The sequence below is a fragment of the Salvelinus alpinus genome, chromosome 26 (assembly GCF_045679555.1).
Source record: "Salvelinus alpinus chromosome 26, SLU_Salpinus.1, whole genome shotgun sequence".
Taxonomy (NCBI): domain Eukaryota; kingdom Metazoa; phylum Chordata; class Actinopteri; order Salmoniformes; family Salmonidae; genus Salvelinus; species Salvelinus alpinus.
This window is the reverse complement of record NC_092111.1, coordinates 18,657,624-18,681,764: the sequence shown is the minus strand read 5'-3', so window position 1 is coordinate 18,681,764 and position 24,141 is coordinate 18,657,624. Positions and strand designations below refer to the sequence as shown.

Here is a 24,141-nt window from a genome sequence, read left to right as displayed (position 1 = left end):
ACACACACACACACACACACACACACACACACACACACACACACACACACACACACACACACACACACACACACACACTGGGTCGGCCCTACGTGGCATTGCCAGCTGGGAGCTATAGGTTATAATTTCCCCCTCAGGCCAGACCAGGCCAGGCATGTAGCATACAGCCAGTCCAGACCACACTAAATCTGGGTTCAAATAAGATTTTTGTCCTTTTTTATGCTTTTGCTGTGCTTAAATGAGCTTGCCTGGTGGGTAGTTCCAAAACCATCTGACGCTCCAGGCAGGGCTCAATCAAGTGCTCAAAGTATTTGAAATATTTGAAATACTATGTGAACCCAGGTCTAGTGCTGAGGAGGATACTTAAGATGGCCACAGTGTAGGCTGGAAAGCAAGGCCACACTTCTCGCATCTCTGGTTGAAATGCACTTAAAGTTATGTTATGGTTTTGACAGCTGCACCTTTAGCGAGTGTGCTGTAATTTCAACATGTAGGCAATATGTAGGCAGTGTAACTTCCTGCTTTGATATCCACAGTGTTAGGACTTGGAAATATTAGGTTCCGACACCAAGATCAGGTTAACAGTCTCAACGTCATAGAATCACATTCCAGCCATGTCGACTCACAACACAAGCAGCCCTTAGCTAAAAAAAGATGCATGCCTGAATCCTGGCAATTTATTTATTTGCAGACATGGCGTGGTGGTGGAATTTCCAGGGCGAGTTGGAGAAGAACACCCGCCTAATGTCTGAGAACTCAATTGTTGCACTTGAATAAAAGTAACCTTAATAGAAAATGACTCAAGTAAAAGTGAAAGTCACCCAGTAAAATACTGATTTAGTAAAAGTCTAAAAGCATGTGGTTTTAAATATACTGAAGAATCAAAAGTGAAAGTAAAATTTCTTATAAGCAAACCAGACGGCACAATTTTCTTTTTTTAATTTGCGGATAGCCAGGGGCACACTCTAACCCTCAGACATAATTTACAGATGAAGCATTTGTGTTTAGTGTGTCTACCAGATCAGAGGCAGCAGGAATGAGCAGGGATGTTCTCTTTATAAGTGTGGGAATTGGACCATTTTCCTGTCCTGCTAAGCAATCAAAATGTAACGATTACTTTTGGATATCAGGAAAAATGCATGTGTCACGCCCTGACCTTAGTTATCTATGATTTCTTTATTATTTTGGTTAGGTCAGGGTGTGACGAGGGTGGGTATGCTTGTTTTGTATTGTCTAGGGTTTTGGTATGTCTAGGGTTGTTTGTAAGTCTAGGCATATGTAGGTCTATGGTGGCCTGAATTTGTTCCCAATCAGAGGAGGCAGCTGTTTACCGTTGTCTCTGATTGGGGATCATATTTAGGTTGCCATTTTCCCTTGGGTATTTGTGGGTTCTTATTCTATGTTTAGTTGACTGTCTGCACTAGCCATATTAGCTTCACGGTTCATTTTGTTGTTTTGTTGAGTGTTCATTCTTTAAATAAAGAAGAATGTATGCTTATCACGCTGTGCCATGGTCTCCTCCCTACGACGGCCGTGACAGTATGGAGTAAAAAGTACATTATTTTCTTTAGGAATGTAGTGAAGTAAAAGTAAAAGTTGTCAAAAATATAAGTAGTTTAGTACAGATACCCCCCTAAAATTACTTAAGTAGTACATTAAAGTATTTGTACTTACAGTAAGTACTTTCCACCACTGGGGAGGAGACATGCTAAAGAATGATGTTTAAGCCTTGAGACAATTGAGACATGGATTGTGTATGTGTGCCATTCAAAGGGGGAATGGGCAAGACAAAATATGTAAGTGCCTTTAAACAGGGTATGGTAGTAGGTGCCAGGCACACCGGTTTGTGTCAAGACCTGCAACGCTGCTGGATTTTTCACGCTCAACAGTTTCCCATGTGTATCAAGAATGGTCCACCACCCAAAGGACAACCAACCAACTTGTTAACTTGATACAACTGTGGGAAGCATTGGAGTCAACATAGGCCAGCATCCCTGTGGAACGCTTTCGACACCTTGTAGAGTCCATGTCCCAATGAATTGAGGCTGTTCTGAGGGCAAAAAGGAGAGGTTGCCTCAATATTAGGAAGGTGTTCCTAATGTTTGGTATACTCAACAGACTAGACTAGACAATTGTACAAAAGCAATTTAAAGTATTTTGTGTATAATGTATTTTTATTATAGGCGGTTGTATGAAGACGTTTTGTTGCAATGTTTCTCTCTTTTGATGAAGAATGCGTCAAAGTGGTACAAGCTCTGAGAGTAATGAAAGGGTACATTGGTTTATGAAGCAAAGTCTTTCTGCTGGTTGAAGGCTTATTGGCACTATGTAATTAAACATTCATGTGTTTTTTTTTGGTTTCTTCTAATTCTTTGGAGGGATTCCTTGGCACAAAGAACGACATCAGAGCACAAACCAAAACTAGGATGTTGAAAGGCTATAGAACATTTTAAAAGCAATTTTTTTCAATGAGATTGAGGTTGGGGTTGAGTTTGCCTGTGTGTATGAACTGACCTCTGCGTGGAGAACACCGCAGGGCTTTGAGAACCGGACTGGACCGCTGTTAACATAGTTTGGCCCCCAACGCCATTGCTCAAAGTTGAATCTGTTCTATCTGTTTGCCCTTGCTTGTTTACGTACAGTGTGTGCATTCTTTATGTGAAAAACTCTCTGTTTTGTCCCGAAGTCTGTTTTTATGTGTTTATTGTGTACTACATGTTCTAACAGTAATCTACTAATCCCTGTTCAGGAAATGAACCCGACCATGTTGTCTCACAGCACCTCGTCGCTGTCTGCATCTGTTGTTACACTATTACGCCTACGCATCACCGGTGTCAAGCCACTCTAACCTCCTCTCCTCTCGCTACAGGGGGATCCCGGTAGCCAGGGGACATCCGGTGACAAAGGATCCAATGGGGAGAAGGTGAGATGATCCTAAAGAGTTGTGATACGGATGCTTTTCCCCTGTTCTGTACCTCTCATGACATGTCTGTCATGAGAGGTACAGAACAGGCTAGTAATGGTGAGGCTAGTATCTGTTCTGCTGCTTGTCTGCAAGCAGACTCTACATTTGGACACGTACAGTAGACAGCAATAATATACTTTTTAGATGATTTTGTTTTAAAACCACTTCCAGGGAACCAGTGGAGCGGCAGGTCTTGCTGGGAAAGATGGATCTAAAGGAGAAAGGGTATGAGACAACCACCTCACAATAAGATTTTCCTACAATAAGTGACTGTTATTATGATGTAAACATTTCTGATTAACTTCTGAATGTTTCTGCTTTATTGTGACAGGGTGAATCTGGGCTGGCAGGCGATCAGGGATTACCTGGACCTCTGGGACCAAAGGTGGGTGATCGTTCTAGTTCTCTTTGTTGATTCCATATAGGTCTCGGACAGTATACAATAGCCAATGTACTCTCATGACTACATGCAATCTGCTCTTTGCAAACCCTTGTCTTGTGTTTGGATTTGTGGCAGGTTAAGTTAGATTTGTGGCAGGTTAAGTCAGAGTTTAAAGTTAAGAGTTGTATTTGGTGTTGTCTACTCTGATATCAAAGACAGCCTTGTTCTTTGTGTTCTGTGTCTTGGTGGGCGTTTGACATTTGATAGACAATTACCTCTATGCTTGCTATTGATTTACTGTGACTTGGTTGGCTGACTTCCCTTGTCTGAGGCAGCTGGAGAGGGAGGGAGAGAAGGGCGAGAGAAAGCAAGAGGGAAAGTGGGGGAAGAGAGAGAGGAAAGAGAGGGAGGGGATGAGGGGGAGAGAAAGAGTGGTTAGGTTTGGCCAATGTGCTGTGTGACCACTCAGTCCCAGACTCCCAGCCAAAAAGAAGATCTCAGCTCAGACTAGCGGGGACAAGAGCCCCCTGTTGACAGAACTTTGGAAAGTTAATGTTTTTTAGACTGTACACCAGGGAAATGAGTCAGTTATATCAAACAAAATCCTGAACATAGCATGTCCTTGTAACTGTGAATTCCTTGATGATACTAATACTTTTGTATTGTGGTGAGTTTACTCACTACCTACAGTACCAGTCAAAAGTTTGGACACACCTACTCAATCAAGGGTTTTTCTTTATTTTTACTATTTTCTACATTGTGGAATAATAGAGAAGACATCAAAACTATGAAATAACACAAATTGAATTATATAGGAAGCAAAAAAGTGCTAAACAAATCAAAATATATTTGAGATTCTTCAAAGTAGCCACCCTTTGCCTTTTTTAATTTGCACATTTATTTAACTAGGCAAGTTAGTTAAGAACAAATTATTATTTACAATGACCAAACCTGGCCCAATTTTGCACCGCCCTATTGGACTCCCAATCACGGCCGGATGTGATACAGCCTGGATTCGACCCAGGGACTGTAGTGATGCCTCTTGCACTGAGATGCAGTGCCTCAGAACCCTGTGCCACATAGGAGCCCTTGATGACAGCATTGCACACTCTTGGCATTCTCTCAACCAGCTTCACCTGGAAATATTTTCCAACAGTCTTCAAGGAGTTCCCACATATGCTGAGCACTTGTTGGTTGCTTTTCCTTCACTCTGCGGTCCAACTTTTCCCAAACCATCTCAATTGGGTTGAGGTTGGGTGATTGTGGAGGTCAGGTCATCTGATGCAGCACTCCATCACTCTCATTCTTGGTCAAATAGCCCCACGCCTGGAGGTATGTTGGGTCACTGTCCTGTTGAAAAACAAATTATAGTCCCACTAAGTGCAAACCTGATGCGATGGCATATTGCTGCAGAATGCTGTGGTAGCCATGCTGATTAATTGTGCCTTGAATTCTAAATAAATCACTTACAGTCTCACCAGCAAAGCACCCCCACACCATCACTCCTCCTCCTCCATGCTTCACAGTGGGAACCACATATGCAGAGATCATCCGTTCACCTACTCTGCGTCTCACAGAGACACGGCGGTTGGAACCAAAAATCTTAAATTTGGATTCATCAGACCAAAGGACAGATTTCCACCGGTCTAATGTCCATTGCTCGTGTTTCTTGGCCCAAGCAAGTCTCTTCTTATTATTGGTGTCCTTTAGTAGTGGCTTCTTTGCAACAATTCGACCATAAAGGCCTGATTCACGCAGTCTCCTCTGAACAGTTGATGTTGAGATGTGTCTGTTACTTGAACCGTGAAGCATTTAATTGGGCTGCAATTTCTGAGGATGGTAACTCTAATGAACTTATTCTCTGCAGCAGAGGTACCTCTGGGTCTTCCTTTCCTGTGGCGGTCCTCATGAGAGCTTGTTTCATCATAGCACTTGACTCCACTTGAAGAAACGTTCAATGTTCTTGAAATTTTACGCATTGACTGACCATGTCTTAAAGTATTGATGAACTGTCGTTTCGCTTTGCTTATTTGAGCTGTTCTGGCAATAATATGGACTTGGTCTTTTACCAAATAGGGCTGTTCTGTATACCAACCCTACCTCGGTACAACACAACTGATTGGCTCAAACGCATTAAGAAGGAAAGAAATTACACAAATTAACTTTTAACAAGGCACACATGTTAATTGAAATGCATTCCAGGTGACTACCTCACAAAGCTGGTTGAGAGAATGCCAAGAGTGTGCAAAGCTGTCAACAAGGCTAAGGGTATTTACTTTGAAGAATCTCAAATATAAAATATATTTTGATGATCACTTTTTTGGTTACTACATGATTCCATATGTGTTATTTCATAGTTCTGATGTCTTCACTATTATTCTACAAAACCATTGAATGAGTAGGTGTGTCCAAACCTTTGACTGTTACTGTACTTCCTAGCTAAACCCATTGCTCCTCAGGGAGCCTAGCATAGGCCATTGGTGGCTTTCCATTGCACTTTGAGTCTCCCACATTTGGCTCAGTCAGAACAGAGGTCAGGGGTCAGGGTTCCCCAAGAGAGTCACAATGCTAACCAGTGTTGTTGCTGTTCTGGGTGTTAATTGGCCTCTACAGAATCCATATTCCTCAAAGTTAGACACAGCAAAATGCTTTTTTCACCCATTTTAATCTCTTGCCCCTCATATGACCGAATGGGCAATATTACTGCTCAACTTGAAATGATTGGGTAATAACATTGCGTCTGTTATCCGTCAATATAATGTCTGGTCCTTTTGTTCCTACAGGGAATTCAAGGAGACTCAGGACTTCCTGGTTCATCTGGACCCAAAGGTGTCGGTGTGAGTAGAAGTTACAGTAAAAAATAGCACATATATAAGCCAAAGAAATTAATGCTTTTGTCTCAGACAAACCTATGTTTTCTAAAAGAGTCTTTGGATGTTACTGAATGTCTGTGTTGTACTATGTTAGGGTGAAAAAGGTTTGAAAGGAGATAAAGGATCTGCAGGCTTAAGGGTAAGTATTATTACATGTCCTATATTTGATTCAAATGATCATCAAGTGTCATAGGTCATCACAAGCATGACTGGTTAAGAAATCAAATATAACTGCATGTACAGAGTTGAGAATAGAAAGCTCCACCAGGTTTGGTTAACTTTAAAAATAGCAGACACACCTAGCTGGAATGTGCAAATGTGTGTATACCAATTCCATGTAGGTATACCAATTTAAATAAAGGTAATTAAATGTTTAACAATTGACAGAATTTTTTCCTATTTAAGGGTTAAGTCCATCATTTCTGAGAAGGAATATAGACCTCCATCTCAGAAGGGAGTAATGGTGCAGACAGATGTGAACTGGCTTCCCTGATGCACTCTCCACACTTCCTGTCCTGGGCTTGAGGGGGCGGATCCTAATACACTCATTCAAGGATAGCTGCCCACAGTACTGTGTGTCAATGCCTCCTTTAAGGGTTCCTGAAATATAGACTTTCACTGCTGCGGATGGCCATTGACTAGGATGTAACACACTAGTCAATCCCTCAGAGTGATTGTGGCCGATGATTATAATGATTATACTGAAGTAGCACCCAGAATGGAGTAGTTTATATGATTCCTGGCCTACTGGGCTTCACACAGTATGTCAAATGGGTCGTTGAGGACTATGATTGTTATTAGGCTTTTGAGATACAGACTGTCCTCGGCGTTGGGTGATGATGTGAGATGATAGGATTTAGAGGTGCTGGTCAGTGTCATAGAGATAGAATGGGGTTAAAGGAGAGGGGTTTTAGACAGCGAGAGTAGAAGATTATTTACATGGTGGGTTGTGTGAAATGAACTGCCAACCGAGATGAAAACGGTAACACCTAGAGTACATAAGGACTTCATTACACACTTGTAACCCATGTATACCTGTACCGCATCCGTTGGTCGTTGACATACTGTACGTCTCTGTCAGCACATAAAGTTCAGAATAATAAACCGTGTACAGTACTGTCTATATATTTAGCACATGGCTTTTTCCCACCAACCCTGACCCAAAGCCATGCAGCAGGTTTGAAAAACATACCAGCATGAAGCAGGTTCTGACAGCTTAACAGTGGGGTCCTGTAGGAATACAATGATGATGATGGTGGCTATGTTTTCTGTGCTTCTGAGCTGTCATGTTAAAGCCATCAGTCAGCCAGTTATTCTGTTTTCGGCGAGAATTGACATCTGGAGAAGCATTTACTTCTCTGGAGGTGACTGAGGAACTGGTGTTCGGAACAGGAAGTGGTGGTCCAGAATAGGAAGTGGTGGTTAGGAGAGGCTTCTGGCGGTCAGCTGGGGGTCAGGGGTATCCATGTTGTTGGCAGATGGAACAGTCACAAAGCCTGACAGACATGTGAGACATGTGTAATGTATTCAGCACCTGCTGGTATTGACAATTAAAAAAAAAATATATATATTTAACTAGGTAAGTCAGTTAAGAACAAATTCTTATTTTACAATGACGGCCTACCCCGGCCAAATCCTCCCATAACCCGGACGACGCTGGGCCAATTGTGTGCCGCTCTATGGGACTCCCAATCACGTCCAGCTGTGATACAGCCTGGGATCGAACCAGGGTCTGTAGTGACGCCTTTAGCACAGAGATGCAGTGCCTTAGACCGCTGCGCCACTCGGGAGCCCTGGTGTTCTTTTGCAACAAAAAGGCCTTGGATAGAATGCAGTACAGCTGGGAAGCTGTGGCTAGGTTATTGTTAGTCATAGCAGGCTACTTTTGAATCTAATTTCTTATGGACCTAGAAGATCCTTTCTGTGTTCCATTGAACACTGTTCCTTGATCCTCACAGGGTGACAAAGGTCTTGACGGATTCCCTGGAAAACCTGGTGTCACAGGGAAAGATGTGAGTTATCGTTTTCTGATAATGTTTTGCAGGGGCATACCGATGTTTACATGAGAGAAAGTTCCTTTCGCTGGTAGTCTACGTCTCATTTCTGAAAGCTGTTTGTTTCGAATCACTGTCTAGGGTTTGGGAGGACTGATTGGCGCACCTGGAGCCGCTGGAGTGAAAGGGGAAAAGGTATGGTTTTCTCTCTATTAAACACCGTAATACAACACATGATCATGAACAATACAACATATGAATTGGAGTAAAACTTTCCTCAAAGAACACTCAAGAAAACACATCAAACATGAGGTGATGTGCTATGCATCATTTTAGGATTGATAAGCCGACACTCTTATCCAGAGTGACTCTCAGTGCATTAGCAGGTAAAACAACCACATAATATCAGAATCATTGCAGGTAAACCTTTAAAAAAGAGACGTTATCTGCAAAAGCCTTAGTCAGACTGAACTGTTAAGTTACTGTCTGTGTTCCAGACATTCCTCTGTTTTCCCTCTTTTTAACCATCGAAGGCAGCCCACTTCTCTATCTGTCTTGATAACACTTTTCTCTTGTCTGACTATAATTACCACACACACACACACACACACACACACACACACACACACACACACACACACACACACACACACACACACACACACACACACACACACACACACACACACACACACACACACACACACACACACACACACACACACACACACACACACACACACACACACACACACACACACACACCCCATAAAGGGGCCTTACCCCATAAACCACACAGATGATTTAAAGAGACAACTTTTCGAAAGTGTTTAATTTCCTGTGTGGTTTCACTGTCTTGCAGGGAGAGACGGGCCCTGCTGGAATGCCTGGGGATATGGTGAGTTCCTGAACATAGTATGCAGTATAGTTTAATGTCAGGTACTGTGTACTCCACTAGCATGGATGCCAAGTGCCAACCTGATACAACAACATAGAGTGATAGTAAAAAAACTAATTTCAAATTTGATGTAGATTACTGTTTGTTAGTCCTGTTTAAAAGTGCTTTAAACTACACCTTTATTTTGTCAGGTTCAAAGAGAGGGCTTGAAAGGAGAGGCTGTGAGTACATGGATATAGTCATTTTATTTTCATATTTTTCTGTTCAGTATTTTGAGCATGGGTCTGTATCTTTAACACTATTGCCAAGTCTCCATCTGTAGTCATACAGTGTGTCAAGTAAGGTCATGAAGGTTTGTACACTAGAAAGTACAGAGGTTGAGTTACTACACAATAATGGCTACAGTAACATGGACAGTATAACGTTCCTATGACGTACAGTATATTGTTACTAAGTGACGATTGTCTCTCCTGGACTCTGACTCTGTTATGTCTTTCTGTCTGTTCTGTGTTCCAGGGACCGCCAGGACCTCGTGGCCCTCCAGGACCTGATGGTCCCCCAGGACCCCCTGTAAGGAACCACGATTTATTACTTCCTCTGTAGACTCCACCTTCATATTTGACCCAATTACATGTCTCTGTATAGATAACAGATAAATGCAAAAAGGCCCACTAGCTCTGTAGTCTTACCAGTCAGAGCTGAAGTAGAAAAATGACAAGCGCTTTTCCCCCCAGGGTGCAACTGGTCAACTTGGTTTACCTGGCGAACCTGGAGAGTTTGGCCAAAGGGTAAGAGTCTAATATTTGTTATAGGATTTACAGTACATGCCTTTGATTACAGTAGTACTGTAGGCCTGAATCTGACTTCACTGGTACTTTAGTCATAAGGTGTTTAGGAGTGGCACAAACAGTATGTTTCTTCCAAACCTCTCAAAACCACAGTTAACTTTTTCTGTATGGCACTCAAAGGTTTATTTTTTTTCTCTCGGTACCAAAGCACTGTAGTCATAGTGACTGGATGTTGACGGTACACAGTCATCTGTATTACAGCAGTACAAAGCCATTGGACTGCTGTTGGATTCCTCCCTTTGTTTTCTACAGGGACAGTTTAGGAAGTCAACTGTCTCACGGAAACAGAGATGAGCTGTTGGACTGCTGTTGGATTCCTCCCCTTGTTTTCTACAGGGACAGTTAAGGAAGTCAACTGTATCAAAAGATTTAAGAACCATAACATCCATGTTGATATCCTAACAATAAATAAAGTTATATTCTATTCTAGGCAAGCAAATCCCCATGATAACATTAAACCATCATTTTGTGTATGGCCGTTGTCGATTTGGTCATTTTTGCACATATCTCTGGATATATCTAATGGGTTCATGAGCAGCTGGCTACTCTCTTGCCTCCTGTTGTCGTGAAACTGCCTACAGTGCATTCGGAAAGTATTCAGACCCCTTGACTTTTTCCACATTCTGTTACGTTACTATCACGTTTGAAGGTAAGACCCAGGTGCAGACAATGTCGAAGTAACAACAGTTTATTAATTTGAACACACGCAGGCAAAGGTACCAGACGGCAGGCAGGCTCAGGGTCAGGGCAGGCAGAGTTTGGTAATCCAGAGTAGTGGGGCAAAGGTACAGGACGGCAGGCAGGCTCAGGTTCAGGGCAGGCAGAGGTCGGTATTCCAGAGTAGTGGGGCAAAGGTACCGGACATCAGGCAGACTCAGGGCAGAAAGCATTAATATAGACAAGACAGGAGCAAGTGGAAAAACGCTGGTAGGTTTGAAGAACAAAACCAACTGGCAACAGACAAACGGAGAACACAGGTATAAATACACAGGGGATAATGGGGAAGATGGGCGACACCTGGAGGGGGGTGGAGACAACCACAAAGACAGGTGAAACAGATCAGGGTGTGACAGTTACAACGATATTCTAAAATTGATTACATTATTTTTTTCCCTCATCAATTTACACACAATACAACATAATGACAAAGCAAAGACTGTTTTTTAGAAATGTTAGTACATTTATTACAAATAAAAAACGGAAATATCACATTTACATAAGTATTTCTGACCCTTTACTCAGTACTTTGCTGAAGCACCTTGGGCAGCGATTACAGCCCTGAGTCTTCTTGGGTATGACGCTACAAGCTTGGCACACCTGTATTTGGGAAGTTTCTCCCATTCTTCTCCGCTGATCCTCTCTCGCTGCCCAGCTATTTTCAGGTCTCTCCAGAGATGCTAAATTTGGGTTCAAGTCCAGGGTCTGGCTGGGCCACTCAAGGATATTCAGAGAATTGTCCCGGAGTCACTCCTGCATTGTCTTGGCTGTGTGCTTAGGGTCGTTGTCCTGTTGGAAGGTGAAACTTTGACCCAGTCGGAGGTCCTGAGCGCTCTGGAGCAGGTTTTCATCAAGGATCTCTTTGTACTTTGCTCCGTTCATCTTTGCCTCAATCCTGAGTGGTCTCCCAGTCCATGCGGCTGAAAAACATCCCACAACATGATGTTGCCACCACCATTCTTCAACATATGGATGGTGCCAGGTTTCCTCCAGACGTGACACTTAGCACTCAGGCCAAAGAGTTCAATCTTGGTTTCATCAGACCAGAGAATCTTGTTTTTCATGTTCTGAGAGTATTTAGGTGCCTTTTGGCAAACTCCAAGAGGGCTGTCATGTGCCTTTTACTGAGGAGCGGCTTCTATCTGGCCACTCTACCATAAAGGCCTGATTGGTGGAGTGTTGCAGAGATGGTTGTCCTTCTGGAAGGTTTTCCCATATCCATAGAGGAACTCGGGAGCTCTGTCAGAGTGACCATCATGTTCTTGGTCACCTCCCTGACCAAGGCCCTTCTCCCCCGATTGGGTGGCCAGCTCTAGGAAGAGTCTTGGTGGTTCCAAACTTCTTCCATTTAAGAATGATGGAGGCCACTGTGTTCTTGGGGACCTTCAATGCTGCAGACAATTTTTTGGTAGCCTTCCCCAGATCTGTGCCTCGACACAATCCTGTCTCAGAGCCCTAACGGACAATTTTTTTGACCTCGTGGCTTGGTTTTTGCTCTGACATGAACTGTCTACTATGGGACCTTAATTAGACAGGTGTGCCTTTCCAAACCATGTCCAACCAATTGAATTTACCACAGGTGGACTCCAATCAAGTTGAAGAAACATCTGAAGGATGATCAATAGAAACAGGATGCACGTGAGCTCAATTTCAAGGCTCATAGCAAAGGGTCTGACTACTTATGTAAATAAGATATTTTTTATATATATTTTAAAAATGTGCAAACATTTCTAAAAACCTGTTTTCGCTTTGCCATTATGGGGTATTGTGGATGAAACAATTGGATGAAACAATCAACACGATTGATGATGGATAAAACATTGTTTCATCCATTTTAGAATAAGTCTGTAACGTTATAAAATGTGGAAAAAGTCAAGGGGTCTGAATACTTTCCGACTGCACTGTATATACTCCTGTACCTTCAATATCTCAAACCATTCAACAGTCACATTCCCCTACTGTATTTACATTCTAGTCATATAGCAGACTATTATCAGATTGACTTACGAGTAGTAGATCCACCGCTTCAAACCTGTCAACAGCTCTACCCCAGGAACACTACAAAACACCACAGCAGGATGTAACGGAGACAGGAAGCCTTGTTCTGATAGCAGTGACTACCCAGCAAACTGGGGACAATCCCAGGACATTAGCTAACATTCCTATTAAGTTCTAGTTAGGGTTTTATCTAACATTACGATGATAACATCCCCCCCAAAATTGTAAAACTGTTTTTCCAGAAAGTGTTTTAAATGAAATATCCTTGGAATGTTCTCCTAACATTCACTAAAATGTTGGGTTTGGCGTTTGAATATGGGTTTGGCGATGAATATGTAGCGAGGGCCAGCCAACGAGAGCATACAGGTCGCAGTGGTGGATAGTATATGGGGCTTTGGTGACAAAACGGATGGCACTGTGATAGACTGCATCCAATTTGCTGAGTAGAGTGTTTTAGGCTATTTTGTAAATGACATCGCCGAAGTCGAGGATCGGTAGGATACGTGAGTTTAACGATGCTATGTTTGGCAGTATGAGTGAAGGATGCTTTGTTGCAAAATAGGAAGCTGATTCTAGATTTGATTTTGGATTGAAGATGCTTAATTTGAGTTTGGAAGGAGAGTTTACAGTCTAGCCAGACACCTAGGTATTTATAGTTGTCCATATATTCTAAGTCAGAACCGTCCGGAGTAGTGATGCTAGTCGGGCGGGCAGGTGTGGGCAGCGAACGGTTGAAAAGCATTCATTTAGTTTTACTTGCATTTAAGAGCAGTTGGAGGCCACGGAAGGAGTGTTTTATGGCGTTGAAGCTTGTTTGGAGGTATGTTAACACAGTGTCCAAAGAAGGGCCAGAAGTATACAGAATGGTGTCGTCTGCGTAGAGGTGGATCAGATAATCACCAGCAGCAAGAGCGACATCATTGATATATACAGAGAAAAGAGTCGGCCCGAGAGTTTAACCCTGTGGCACCCCCATAGAGACTGCCAGAGGTCCGGACAACAGGCCCTCCGATTTTACACACTGAACTCTATCTGAGAAGTAGTTATTGAACCAGGCGGGGCAGTCATTAGAGAATCCAAGGCTGTTGAGTCTGCCTATAAGAATATGGTGATTGACAGAGTCGGAAGTCTTACAGCCTTACAGACTTACAGAAGTAATTAGTGCTAAATGCCTTTCTCAATGACACATAGGTCAATTTTTCACCTATTTGGCTTGGGGAGTCAAACCATCAACCTTTTAGTTACTAACCAAACTCTCGTAACTGCTAGGATCTACTTTGTCCTCCTTACTACCTCTACTGGAGCGCTAAGTCTAACCTGTTCACTGTGGAGTATTCAGAGTGGATCCCCTGGCCTAGTCTACTCTGTTCTGTTCTGAGCAACACAACAGCTAGTTACAGCTTGGTCTATTTTCCCTTTGACCTTTTGGGCTGTTCCGTCATGGCTTGAAGCACTTAACTGTACCTCAGTGTGTTTTTACTGTTGCTGAGACCTTCACTTTGGTGGGATGGGGGCTGGCCCAGAGCCATGAATAATTTAAATGACAAGGGATATAGTAGTTTCTGGGATGTAGTGTTAACTGAAGTTTAACTTTTCATACGGTGCTTGAGGTGTGTGTGTGTGTGTGTGTGTGTGTGTGTGTGTGTGTGTGTGTGTGTGTGTGTGTGTGTGTGTGTGTGTGTGTGTGTGTGTGTGTGTGTGTGTGTGTGTGTGTGTTTATTGAGGATGTGAAGTCACTGAGGGATTTCTGCTGTGATAATGGTGCTGTCATGGCCGACAGGACCAGTCACATGGTTGATCAGCCGTGTAGTGGACCTTCCCTGGCTCCTCACACGCTTCATAGTCCACACCGCAGCCATCATCAGTCATCTGTTTCCCTGACAAGCCTCAAAGAATTGTCCACCCGCCCATACTTTACGTTAACATTATCAGTCGCAGCAGTAGGGCTGTGTCACGTGAAACATGACGCAGTATCTTAAAGAATCCTGCAGAGGGCAGTATATCACAGTGCATACAATGAGAGAGAGTCGGATTCAAGTACAGGAGTTGCCAAAGCAGCAGAGGTTTTAAAGGGTTGATTTTACTAAGTGAAAAAACATGTTTTCCAGCACAGGTTTATTTTCTCCCAACGTTACTTTTTTGGATGTATGATGGTTGATTTTGTGTCTTCCTTTTTCAGGGCAAGAAAGGTGAAAGTGGATTACCTGGTGTTGACGGGCTACCCGGACCACCTGTAAGAATACCATTTTATTTCTGTGTGCCATCCATTGCAGGCACTCTTTATTGTGTCCTACAGTATCAGATCATTTACAGATATATTCCATGACAAAAGCATCCGCTGTAACATGAAGGCTATGTGTAACAGTATGATTCCCGGCATCATAATCAAATCAAAGTTTATTTGTCACGTGCGCCGAATACAACATGTGTAGACTTTACAGAGAAATGCCAATAGTGCAAAAAAGGTATTAGGTGAAGAATAGGTAAGTAAAGAAATAAAAACAACAGTAAAAAGACAATGAAAAATAACAGTAGCGAGGCGATATACAGTAGCGAGGCTACATACAGGCACCGGTTAGTCGGGCTGATTGAGGTAGTATGTACATGTAGATATGGTTAAAGTGACTATGCATATATGATAAACAGAGAGTAGCAGTAGCGTAAAAGAGGGGTTGGCGGGTGGTGGGTGGCGGGACACAATGCAGATAGCCCGGTTAGCCAATGTGCGGGAGCACTGGTTGGTCGGCCCAATTGAGGTAGTATGTGCATGTATAGTTAAAGTGACTATGCATATATGATAAACAGAGAGTAGCAGCAGTGTAAAAGAGGGGTTGGGGGGGGGGGGGCACAATGCAAATAGCCATTTGATTACCTGTTCAGGAGTCTTACGGCTTGGGGGTAAAAACTGTTGAGAAGCCTTTGTGTCCTAGACTTGGCACTCTGGTGCCGCTTGCCATGCGGTAGTAGAGAGAACAGTCTATGACTGGGGTGGCTGGGGTCTTTGACAATTTTGAGGGCCTTCCTCTGACACCGCTTGGTGTAGAGGTCCTGGATGGCAGGCAGCTTAGCACCAGTGATGTACTGGGCCATACGCACTACCCTCTGTAGTGCCTTGCAGTCAGAGGCCGAGCAATTGCCGTACCAGGCAGTGATGCAACCAGTCAGGATGCTCTCGATGTTGCAGCTGTTGAACACTGAGCTGTAGTCAATGAATAGCATTCTCACATAAGTGTTCCTTTTGTCCAGGTGGGAAAGGGCAGTGTGGAGTGCAATAGAGATTGCATCATCTGTGGATCTGTTTGGGCGGTATGCAAATTGGAGTGGGTCTAGGGTTTCTGGGATAATGGTGTTGATGTGAGTCATTACCAACCTTTCACAAGAACTCTTTTGACACAATGAATGGAGTATGTGTCAGTTATCATCACAGCTCTTAAACCTTGGGCTCATTCAATGACATTTCATTCTGGATGTTAACTACTCACCATGGACTGCCTACCTGACACTACTTCTCTCTCAGTACTAGCGTCACTAAACACTTCCACTGGACGGAAAATACTGTATTCTCGGCCTCTTCAGAACTCATCCACATTGCATAAATTAATTAATATTCAATATCACTCTTAAAAGCAATAATTAGCGCCTTAGGGCCTGGAATTTCTTTAGACAAGGTGACCACCCTACCAGCAGGGGTGGAAAAAGTACCGAATTGTCATACTTGAGTAAAAGTAAAGATACCTTAACAGAAAATGACTCAAGTAAAAGTGAATGTCTCACAGTAAAATACTACTTGAGTAAAAGTCTAAAAGTACTTGGTGATAAATATACTTTAAGTATCAAAAGTAAATGTCATTGCTAAAATATAGTTAATTATCAAAAGTACAATTATAAATTATTTCAAATTCCTTATATTAAACAAACCAAACGGCACATTTTCTCTTTCCGTTTTTTTTTTCTTCAGATAGCCAGGGGCACACTAACACAGACATAATTTACAGACAAAGCATTTGTGTTTAGTGAGCACCAGATCAGAGGCATTAGGGATGACCAGGGATGTTCTCTTGATAAGTGTGTGAATTGGAAAATGGTCTTGTCCTGCTAAGCATTTGAAATGTAAGCAGTACCTTTGAGTGTCAGGGAAAACGTATGGTGTAAAAAGTACATTATTTTCTTTAGGAATGTAGTGAAGTAAAAGTAAAAGTTGTCAAACATATAAATAGTAAAGTACAGATACCCCCCAAAAATTACTTAAGTAGTACTTCAAAGTATTTTTACTTAGTTACTTTACACCACTACAGTACCTACCAGGAATAACTGACAGAATCAAATCAAATCAAATGTATTTATATAGCCCTCTTACATCAGCTGATATCTCAAAGTGCTGTACAGAACCCCAGCCTAAAACCCCAAACAGCAAGCAATGCAGGTGTAGAAGCACGGTGGCTAGGAAAAACTCCCTAGAAAGGCCAAAACCTAGGAAGAAACCTAGAGAGGAACCAGGCTATGAGGGGTGGCCAGTCCTCTTCTGGCTGTGCCGGGTGGAGAATATAACAGAACATGGCCAAGATGTTCAAATATTCATAAATGACCAGCATGGTCAAATAATAATAATCACAGTAGTTGTCGAGGGTGCAACAAGTCAGAACCTCAGGAGTAAATGTCAGTTGGCTTTTCATAGCCGATCATTAAGAGTATCTCTACCGCTCCTGCTGTCTCTAGAGAGTTGAAAACAGCAGGTCTGGGACAGGTAGCACGTCCGGTGAACAGGTCAGGGTTCCATAGCCGCAGGCAGAACAGTTGAAACTGGAGCAGCAGCACGGCCAGGTGGCCTGGGGACAGCAAGGAGTCATCATGCCAGGTAGTCCTGAGGCATGGTCCTAGGGCTCAGGTCCTCCGAGAGAGAGAAAGAAAGAGAGAATTAGAGAGAGCATACTTAAATTCCCACAGGACACCGGATAAGACAGGAGAAGTACTCCAGATATAACAGACTGACCCTAGCCCCCCGACACATAAACTACTGCAGCATAAATACTGGAGGCTGAGACAGGAGGGGTCAGGAGACACTGTGGCTCCATCCGATGATACCCCCGGACAGGGCCAAACAGGCAGGATATAACCTCACCCACTTTGCCAAAGCACAGCCCCCACACCACTAGAGGGATATCTTCAACCACCAACTTACCATCCTGAGACAAGGCCGAGTATAGCCCACAAAGATCTCCGCCACGGCACAACCCAAGGGGGGGGCGCCAACCCAAACAGGCCAACCTAGAATACAATACTGTACATCACAATACTCTCCCCTCTAGTGGCTGATGCTGGTACTGTATGTCTTGCCTGTTGGACTGAGGTTGATGACCGTTTTGGTTGATGATGCTGTGTCTCTTTATAGGGTTCCCAGGGGCCTCCTGGAGGGCAAGGAAACCCTGGACAAACTGGACCTCCTGTGAGTTTGGTGCACCAACAATCCATTGAAGGCTGTACAGCAGTTTACTGTCAGCAGTCATCCCAAAAGCTCATCCACAGCAAATGTAACCCACATAGAGGAAATGGAAATAATAGAAAATGTCATATGTTCCATTTTCTTTGCTCAGGGTCTACCTGGCGAGATTGGATTTTCAGGGAAACCAGGAGAGTCAGGCAAAGCAGTAAGTTTACTGTATATTTTTTCCACATTTACATGTAACATGTTTGACATGTTATAATATGATTCACTAAAGTAACATTGAGTTGTCAAAGCACTCATGTCCCAGACTTATCCCAATATTTATTGTTGGAAGGGTTTACCTGGAAACGATGGGCTGGACGGACTTCCAGGAAATGACGGAGCCAAGGTCAGTGTATTGGTAGAAGTAGTGATTCATGTTTCATAACCAACTGAATGTTTCAGGTTTTTATTAATCACAAAACAGCAAGGAAACATCTAATAACATGTAACATTCCAGAGTTATAGAGGATGGTATCCTTACCGAGATGTTTAGGTTCTCAGAATGTTGTCACATGGTAATGCCATGACCAACCTATTTGCAGCGTTGTGACAACGTTATGTGTTCGTTAGGATAATATCTGATACAATACCATAAATGTACTAAGCTGTGTTATTCATTCATCTCCATAGGGGCCTAGAGGAGAGTCTGGATTGGATGGCTTCTCTGGTAAACCTGGTCCTAAGGTACAGTGATACTACTCTTTGTCCAAAATGGCACGCCTTTTCCTATATAGAACACTCCATAGAGCTCTGGTCAAAAGTAGTGAACCTCATAGGAATTAGAGTAGGGTGGCATTTCAGATGCAACCTCTGTCTGGACACCCAGGCCATATCAATGGCACTTCATAAAAGTGATGCAACAGACTAAAGTTTATATGGAGTCTATAAAGGTGACTTTTAAAGTATCCCGTTCACCTAAGCTGGAATGATCATTAAATAGGAGCTGGATTTGTTGGATAGAAACCATCTGAGATATACCTCTGCGTTTATAGACAATCATTTTTCATTGCGCATGGCTCCTTACAACCCCCCCCCCCCCACTTGAATGCAGACGTAGTTAACAGACAGTGTGACAGAAATGTCAATCGTGGTCTGAGGAATCTTATGATCTCATGATGACTGAATGTGTCCCTGCTATAGGGTGAAGAAGGACCACCGGGACCAAGAGGACCTGGAGGAGAGGGGGTGAGTTACTAATACCTGGCTATGACCTTAAATCATTATACTCAACTAAAAGTTCCCCATCTCACATGCTCTTCATATTTCTCTCTGTGTGTGTGTGTGTGTGTGTGTGTGTGTGTGTGTGTGTGTGTGTGTGTGTGTGTGTGTGTGTGTGTGTGTGTGTGTGTGTGTGTGTGTGTGTGTGTGTGTGTGTGTGTGTGTGTGTGTGTGTGTGTGTGTGTGTGTGTGTGTGTGTGTGTGTGTGTGTGTGTGTGTGTGTGTGTGTGTGTCTTACAGGGACAAGTTGGTTTAACTGGACAACCAGGTGTTGTTGGACCAAAAGGAGAGAAAGGAGGACAGGTGAGTTTGATCTCATGAGCATAATTAAAGCTACACTCCTGAATTGTGCATCAGCCCAATGACAGCTTGGATCTAAATCTCCTTGTGTACTATGCTCCTGTTTGTGTCTTGTGTTTTCATTTTTAGGGTGACCGGGGACAAGGCGGCTCTCTCGGGCCAAAGGGTGACAAAGGTGACAAGGTAAGACAGAGATATGAGACATTGATTCACAAAGACTCATGTAAGCAGCTAGCTACTGTATGTCACAACATCATCTAAAAGCTGTACAGTCTCTTACCTTTACCATTACTAGACAGTCAGTAACAATGAACAAGATTCCTGTTACTGTGTGTTTTGTTTGACGAGTAATTGGATAAGCATGGTTATTAGCATAAAAGCTATGTTAGCTGCATGAAAGATGTTTGCTGCTTGTATCAGAGAGTGTGTTTGTCACAGAGACTTCCTCTTCACTTTGTCTCACTAAGGACCACCAGGGGACTAGTGTTTTGTAATGAGTTAATTAACATTCACACACTCTCTGTGTGTGTGTGTGTCTCGCCTCAGGGTGACACGGGACCCAAGGGAACTCCAGGAATACCAGGAAATGTGAGTAAAGTAAAGGGATGTTGATTGGTGCAAATGACCATATCAACCACAGGAGGTTAGTGGCGCCTTAATTGGGGAGGACGGGCTTATGCTAATGGCTGGAGCGAAATTGATGGAATGGTATCAAATACATGGTTTCCAGGTGTTTGGTGCCATTCTATTTGCTCCATTATTATGAGCCGTCCTCCCCTCAGCAGCATCCACTGATATTAATACACTGCAAAAATAGCTCAGGGAAGGACACGATGTATTGGAGTAAATTCGAACAGTGGAAATTGACATGTCTGTGAACCGAATCATCTTTTTGTCATGCATATATCAAAACAATAAAACATTTGGATCCATGTACAACTAAGCAAACAAAAACTTCCTGGAAAAATGCATTGCAATTTGAGGATGCTTGTTGGCTAACTTGTCACTGTTTTTCTCTCAGGTGGCCAATGTTATCCCTGAGCCTGGTGAGCCTGTAAGTACTGTAGAAACCAACAAGATCTCACAGTCTCACTTCAGTATTCAACGTTTGTCCGGGGAGATAGGGTTAAGTTTAGGCATTGATTCCGGGTTGGGATAGGGTTAAAACAGAAAAAATAAGTACCCAGCACTGGGATTGAACCCACAATCCTCAGAGCCGGAGCGTGTGGTTTAAGGCGGTGAGCCTACTAGATATAATTGGGTCACGTGTAGCCCCTAGCGGATGGTTATTGAAGGCATTTCTCGACATCCTGGGGACCAGGAGAAACAATGAATACTGAAGTCGATCTGGTGTAACCTTGCTGGTTAGAAACTGCTCTGTGTTAGACATTTTCTCCAGGCCTAATGCATGTCTAGGCATTTTTTATGTAGGCTTTAGTTGATTGTCGCCAGTCCTAGAAACTGTACACAACACGTATTACTATACAGAAATATTACACAACCTGGACGTGCATCTCTCCTGTTTCTTTCTCCCCAGGGAACACCTGGAGAGAGAGGAGAAAAGGGAGAGCAGGGGAATCCAGGAGATATTGTGAGTTCAGAATAGAGGGAACCTTCTACAGTTCCAATGGAGTAACATTAGGCTGCATTTAGGGGAAATCAGCAGTGCTCCAAACTCTCCACTGGATGCAAAAAGAGATGCGAGTCGATGAAAGTGTCTCCTTTATTTGGTAGAGTCAGATGGACATCAACTATGCTGCAGTTCCGTGGTGGAAAAAGTACTTAACTGTCATACTTGAGTAAAAGTAAAGATACCTTAATGGAAAATGACTCAAGTAAAAGTGAAAGTCACCCAGGAAAATACTACCTGAGTAAAAGTCTAAAAGTTCTGGTTTAAAATGTACTTATGCACAGTGGTGGAAAAAGTATTCAATTGTCATAAGTCAAAGTATATTCTATACATCAAATTCCCACACTTAGACATAATTTACAAACACAGTATTTGTGTTTAGTGAGTCCGCCAGATCTGAGGCAGATCAGATGACAATGAGTTATATTGATAGGTGAGTGTATTGGACCATAATGCTGTCCTGTCTGAGCACTCAAAATGTAGTGAGGACTTTTTGGTGTCAGGGAAAATGTATGGGAGTAAAAAGTACATATTTTCATTAGGAATGGGGTGAAGTAAAAGTAAAAGTTGTCAAAAATATTTATAGTAATGTACAGATACCCCCAGAAATTACTTAAGTAGTACTTCAAAGTATTTTTATTTAAGTACTTTACACCACCGCTGCAGTTACAGTGCTCTACCACTAGGACGGACACGGTTTGCTTTGAAAGGAATCATATGGCATTGCATAATACGGTATCATTTGTTTGATGTTGAACATCATTCTGGGGATGTTACTAACCTGCGTGTTGTCTGAAGGGTCAACGAGGAGTGCCTGGTGAACAAGGCTTTACGGGACTGCCCGGACCACAGGTAAGGACTTCAGTCAATCAAATGGTATTTATAATTGGACACTCATCTATTCACAACCCATGTAGAGACAATTACATAAGGGTCCTATAAAATCCGTAGAATATTTTGGCCTGATACCATTTTGTACAACGCTTAAAGAATGACTGCTTTTAAAAAGCACAGAATCCATTTGAAGCGGCCTATGTGGCATCAATAGCAGTCATAAAAAGTTATTTGAGCGTCAAAATTGACTACAAAGTGCAAATAGGATAATTTTGGTCATAAAGTCAGTCTCGTCTAAAACAAAGTTTGGAACAACCATGTGTCACAAAGGGTAAATTAAGGTCTGTCCATTCGCCCAATAACATGGGGTGAACAGCTGCGGTGATTGCTCTCTATCCAATAGCATAGACATTGAGACAGACCTGTCCAGCAGCTCCGACTGTTTACATAAGGCAACACGTCACCATTTCTTTACTTGAGAAATACTGCACCAAACACCTTAGTTAATGTAATATTGCGCAACTAAAACATCCTCGGCAAAAACGTCAAAATCAATTACATATTTCTTGAGTTATCTTAGATTCATTCTTGGGATTTTGAGGAAGTGAAATAGACTTCTGCATCTACAGAGTCTCATAGGGGACAAACTTCATTAATTGGTCAGGAAACACTCATTTAAGACTGAAATCTAATTTTTCTAATGAGCAACAGAAAAACACATGGCAATCAATATGTTAAGTTGCTTTTTAAACCACATCAGGAGATCATTTTTGAGGTCAGGGAAAAATTCTAAGACATTTTAGTGACCCTTTAATTAAAGTGCGAGCCTAGCAAGAGGCTGTTGTTTAGCTGTGTTTTTGTAGCGCACATGTGATGGTAGAGTTTGCAAAACAAATACCCTGAATTTATGCAAATAATCATGAATGCATTTTGCCAGGAAAGCATAGCCAACTTTGTAGTTAACATTTAATTGAGAAGACGGTTTTCCTTGGCATCATCGCTAACGGATAGACTGAAGCAATAAGGCCCGAGGAGGTGTAGTATACGGCCAATATACCACGGCTACTGTTCTTGTGCATGACGCAACGCGGTATATATCCAGGCAGTATCACATCCGGCTGTGATTGGGAGTCTCATAGGGCGGCGCACAAAAATTGGCCCAGCGTCGTCCGGGTTTGTCTGTCATTATAAATAAGAATTTGTTCTTAACTGAATTGCTTAGTTAAATAAAGGTTAAATTTAAAATAATTAAAAAAATATATATAGGCCATATATCACAAACCCAGAGGAGCCTTATTGCTATTATAAACTGGTTACCAACGAAATTAGAGCAGTAAAACTAAACGTTTTGTCATACGCGTGGTATACGGTCTGATATACCATGACTTTCAGCCAATCAGAATTCAGGGCTCAAACTACCCAGTTTATAAAAAGTGGTAGACTGCACGCACACAGACAGGGGCATTCTGGTCTTCAGAAAGTTGCAGGAAATATGAATCGCTGATGTATTCTGTTCATGTCTAATGATAAACTTAGACAAATTAATACATTTTCAATACATTTAGTTGATTCCCTATGAGCTCAATCATTGTTTTTATATTGTCGAATTTCATCGCGGATTGTATAAGAACCTACATAAGGTGTCCTCCATTGGAAAATAGAAATCAAACCTCGACATAATTTGACATATTATACTGAATGATTTCCGCTTCCTTTCATAGCCTTGTTTGTTATCCCCTTCAATTCAGGGACCTAAAGGTGACATTGGCCCTAAAGGAGAGACTGGGAGACAAGGAGAGCCTGTAAGTTCTGGGTCCTTACTGCTGTATATTTGTCTGATAATACTATTACATATAAAACAGTTGTGAATGAAGCCTTGTTTCTATTCCAGGGTCCTCCAGGATTGCAGGGTACACAGGGCACCCGTGGACTGCCTGGCAATGTGGTATGTTCATTTTGTGAAAATGACAGCCCCCAAATATTTTAAACATATGGAATT

At 42.5% G+C, this 24,141-nt stretch overlaps 1 protein-coding gene across 2 annotated transcripts in view; it reads left to right on the top strand.

Annotated features, from left to right (window-relative positions):
* LOC139554866 (collagen alpha-1(XXII) chain-like) overlaps positions 1–24,141 on the top strand; it is a 77,238-nt gene that overhangs the window by 37,642 nt on the left and 15,455 nt on the right. For both annotated transcript variants that reach the window (XM_071368086.1, XM_071368087.1), the window contains exons 13-37: positions 2,870–2,923; positions 3,137–3,190; positions 3,297–3,350; positions 6,131–6,184; positions 6,315–6,359; positions 8,179–8,232; positions 8,356–8,409; positions 9,077–9,112; positions 9,304–9,333; positions 9,629–9,682; positions 9,847–9,900; positions 14,855–14,908; positions 18,065–18,118; positions 18,267–18,320; positions 18,453–18,506; positions 18,791–18,844; positions 19,301–19,345; positions 19,619–19,681; positions 19,808–19,861; positions 20,225–20,266; positions 20,700–20,732; positions 21,216–21,269; positions 22,107–22,160; positions 23,891–23,944; positions 24,034–24,087. In XM_071368086.1, the coding sequence (XP_071224187.1) occupies positions 2,870–2,923; positions 3,137–3,190; positions 3,297–3,350; positions 6,131–6,184; positions 6,315–6,359; positions 8,179–8,232; positions 8,356–8,409; positions 9,077–9,112; positions 9,304–9,333; positions 9,629–9,682; positions 9,847–9,900; positions 14,855–14,908; positions 18,065–18,118; positions 18,267–18,320; positions 18,453–18,506; positions 18,791–18,844; positions 19,301–19,345; positions 19,619–19,681; positions 19,808–19,861; positions 20,225–20,266; positions 20,700–20,732; positions 21,216–21,269; positions 22,107–22,160; positions 23,891–23,944; positions 24,034–24,087 (1,266 nt within the window). The remainder of the gene's footprint in view (positions 1–2,869; positions 2,924–3,136; positions 3,191–3,296; positions 3,351–6,130; positions 6,185–6,314; positions 6,360–8,178; positions 8,233–8,355; positions 8,410–9,076; positions 9,113–9,303; positions 9,334–9,628; positions 9,683–9,846; positions 9,901–14,854; positions 14,909–18,064; positions 18,119–18,266; positions 18,321–18,452; positions 18,507–18,790; positions 18,845–19,300; positions 19,346–19,618; positions 19,682–19,807; positions 19,862–20,224; positions 20,267–20,699; positions 20,733–21,215; positions 21,270–22,106; positions 22,161–23,890; positions 23,945–24,033; positions 24,088–24,141) is intronic.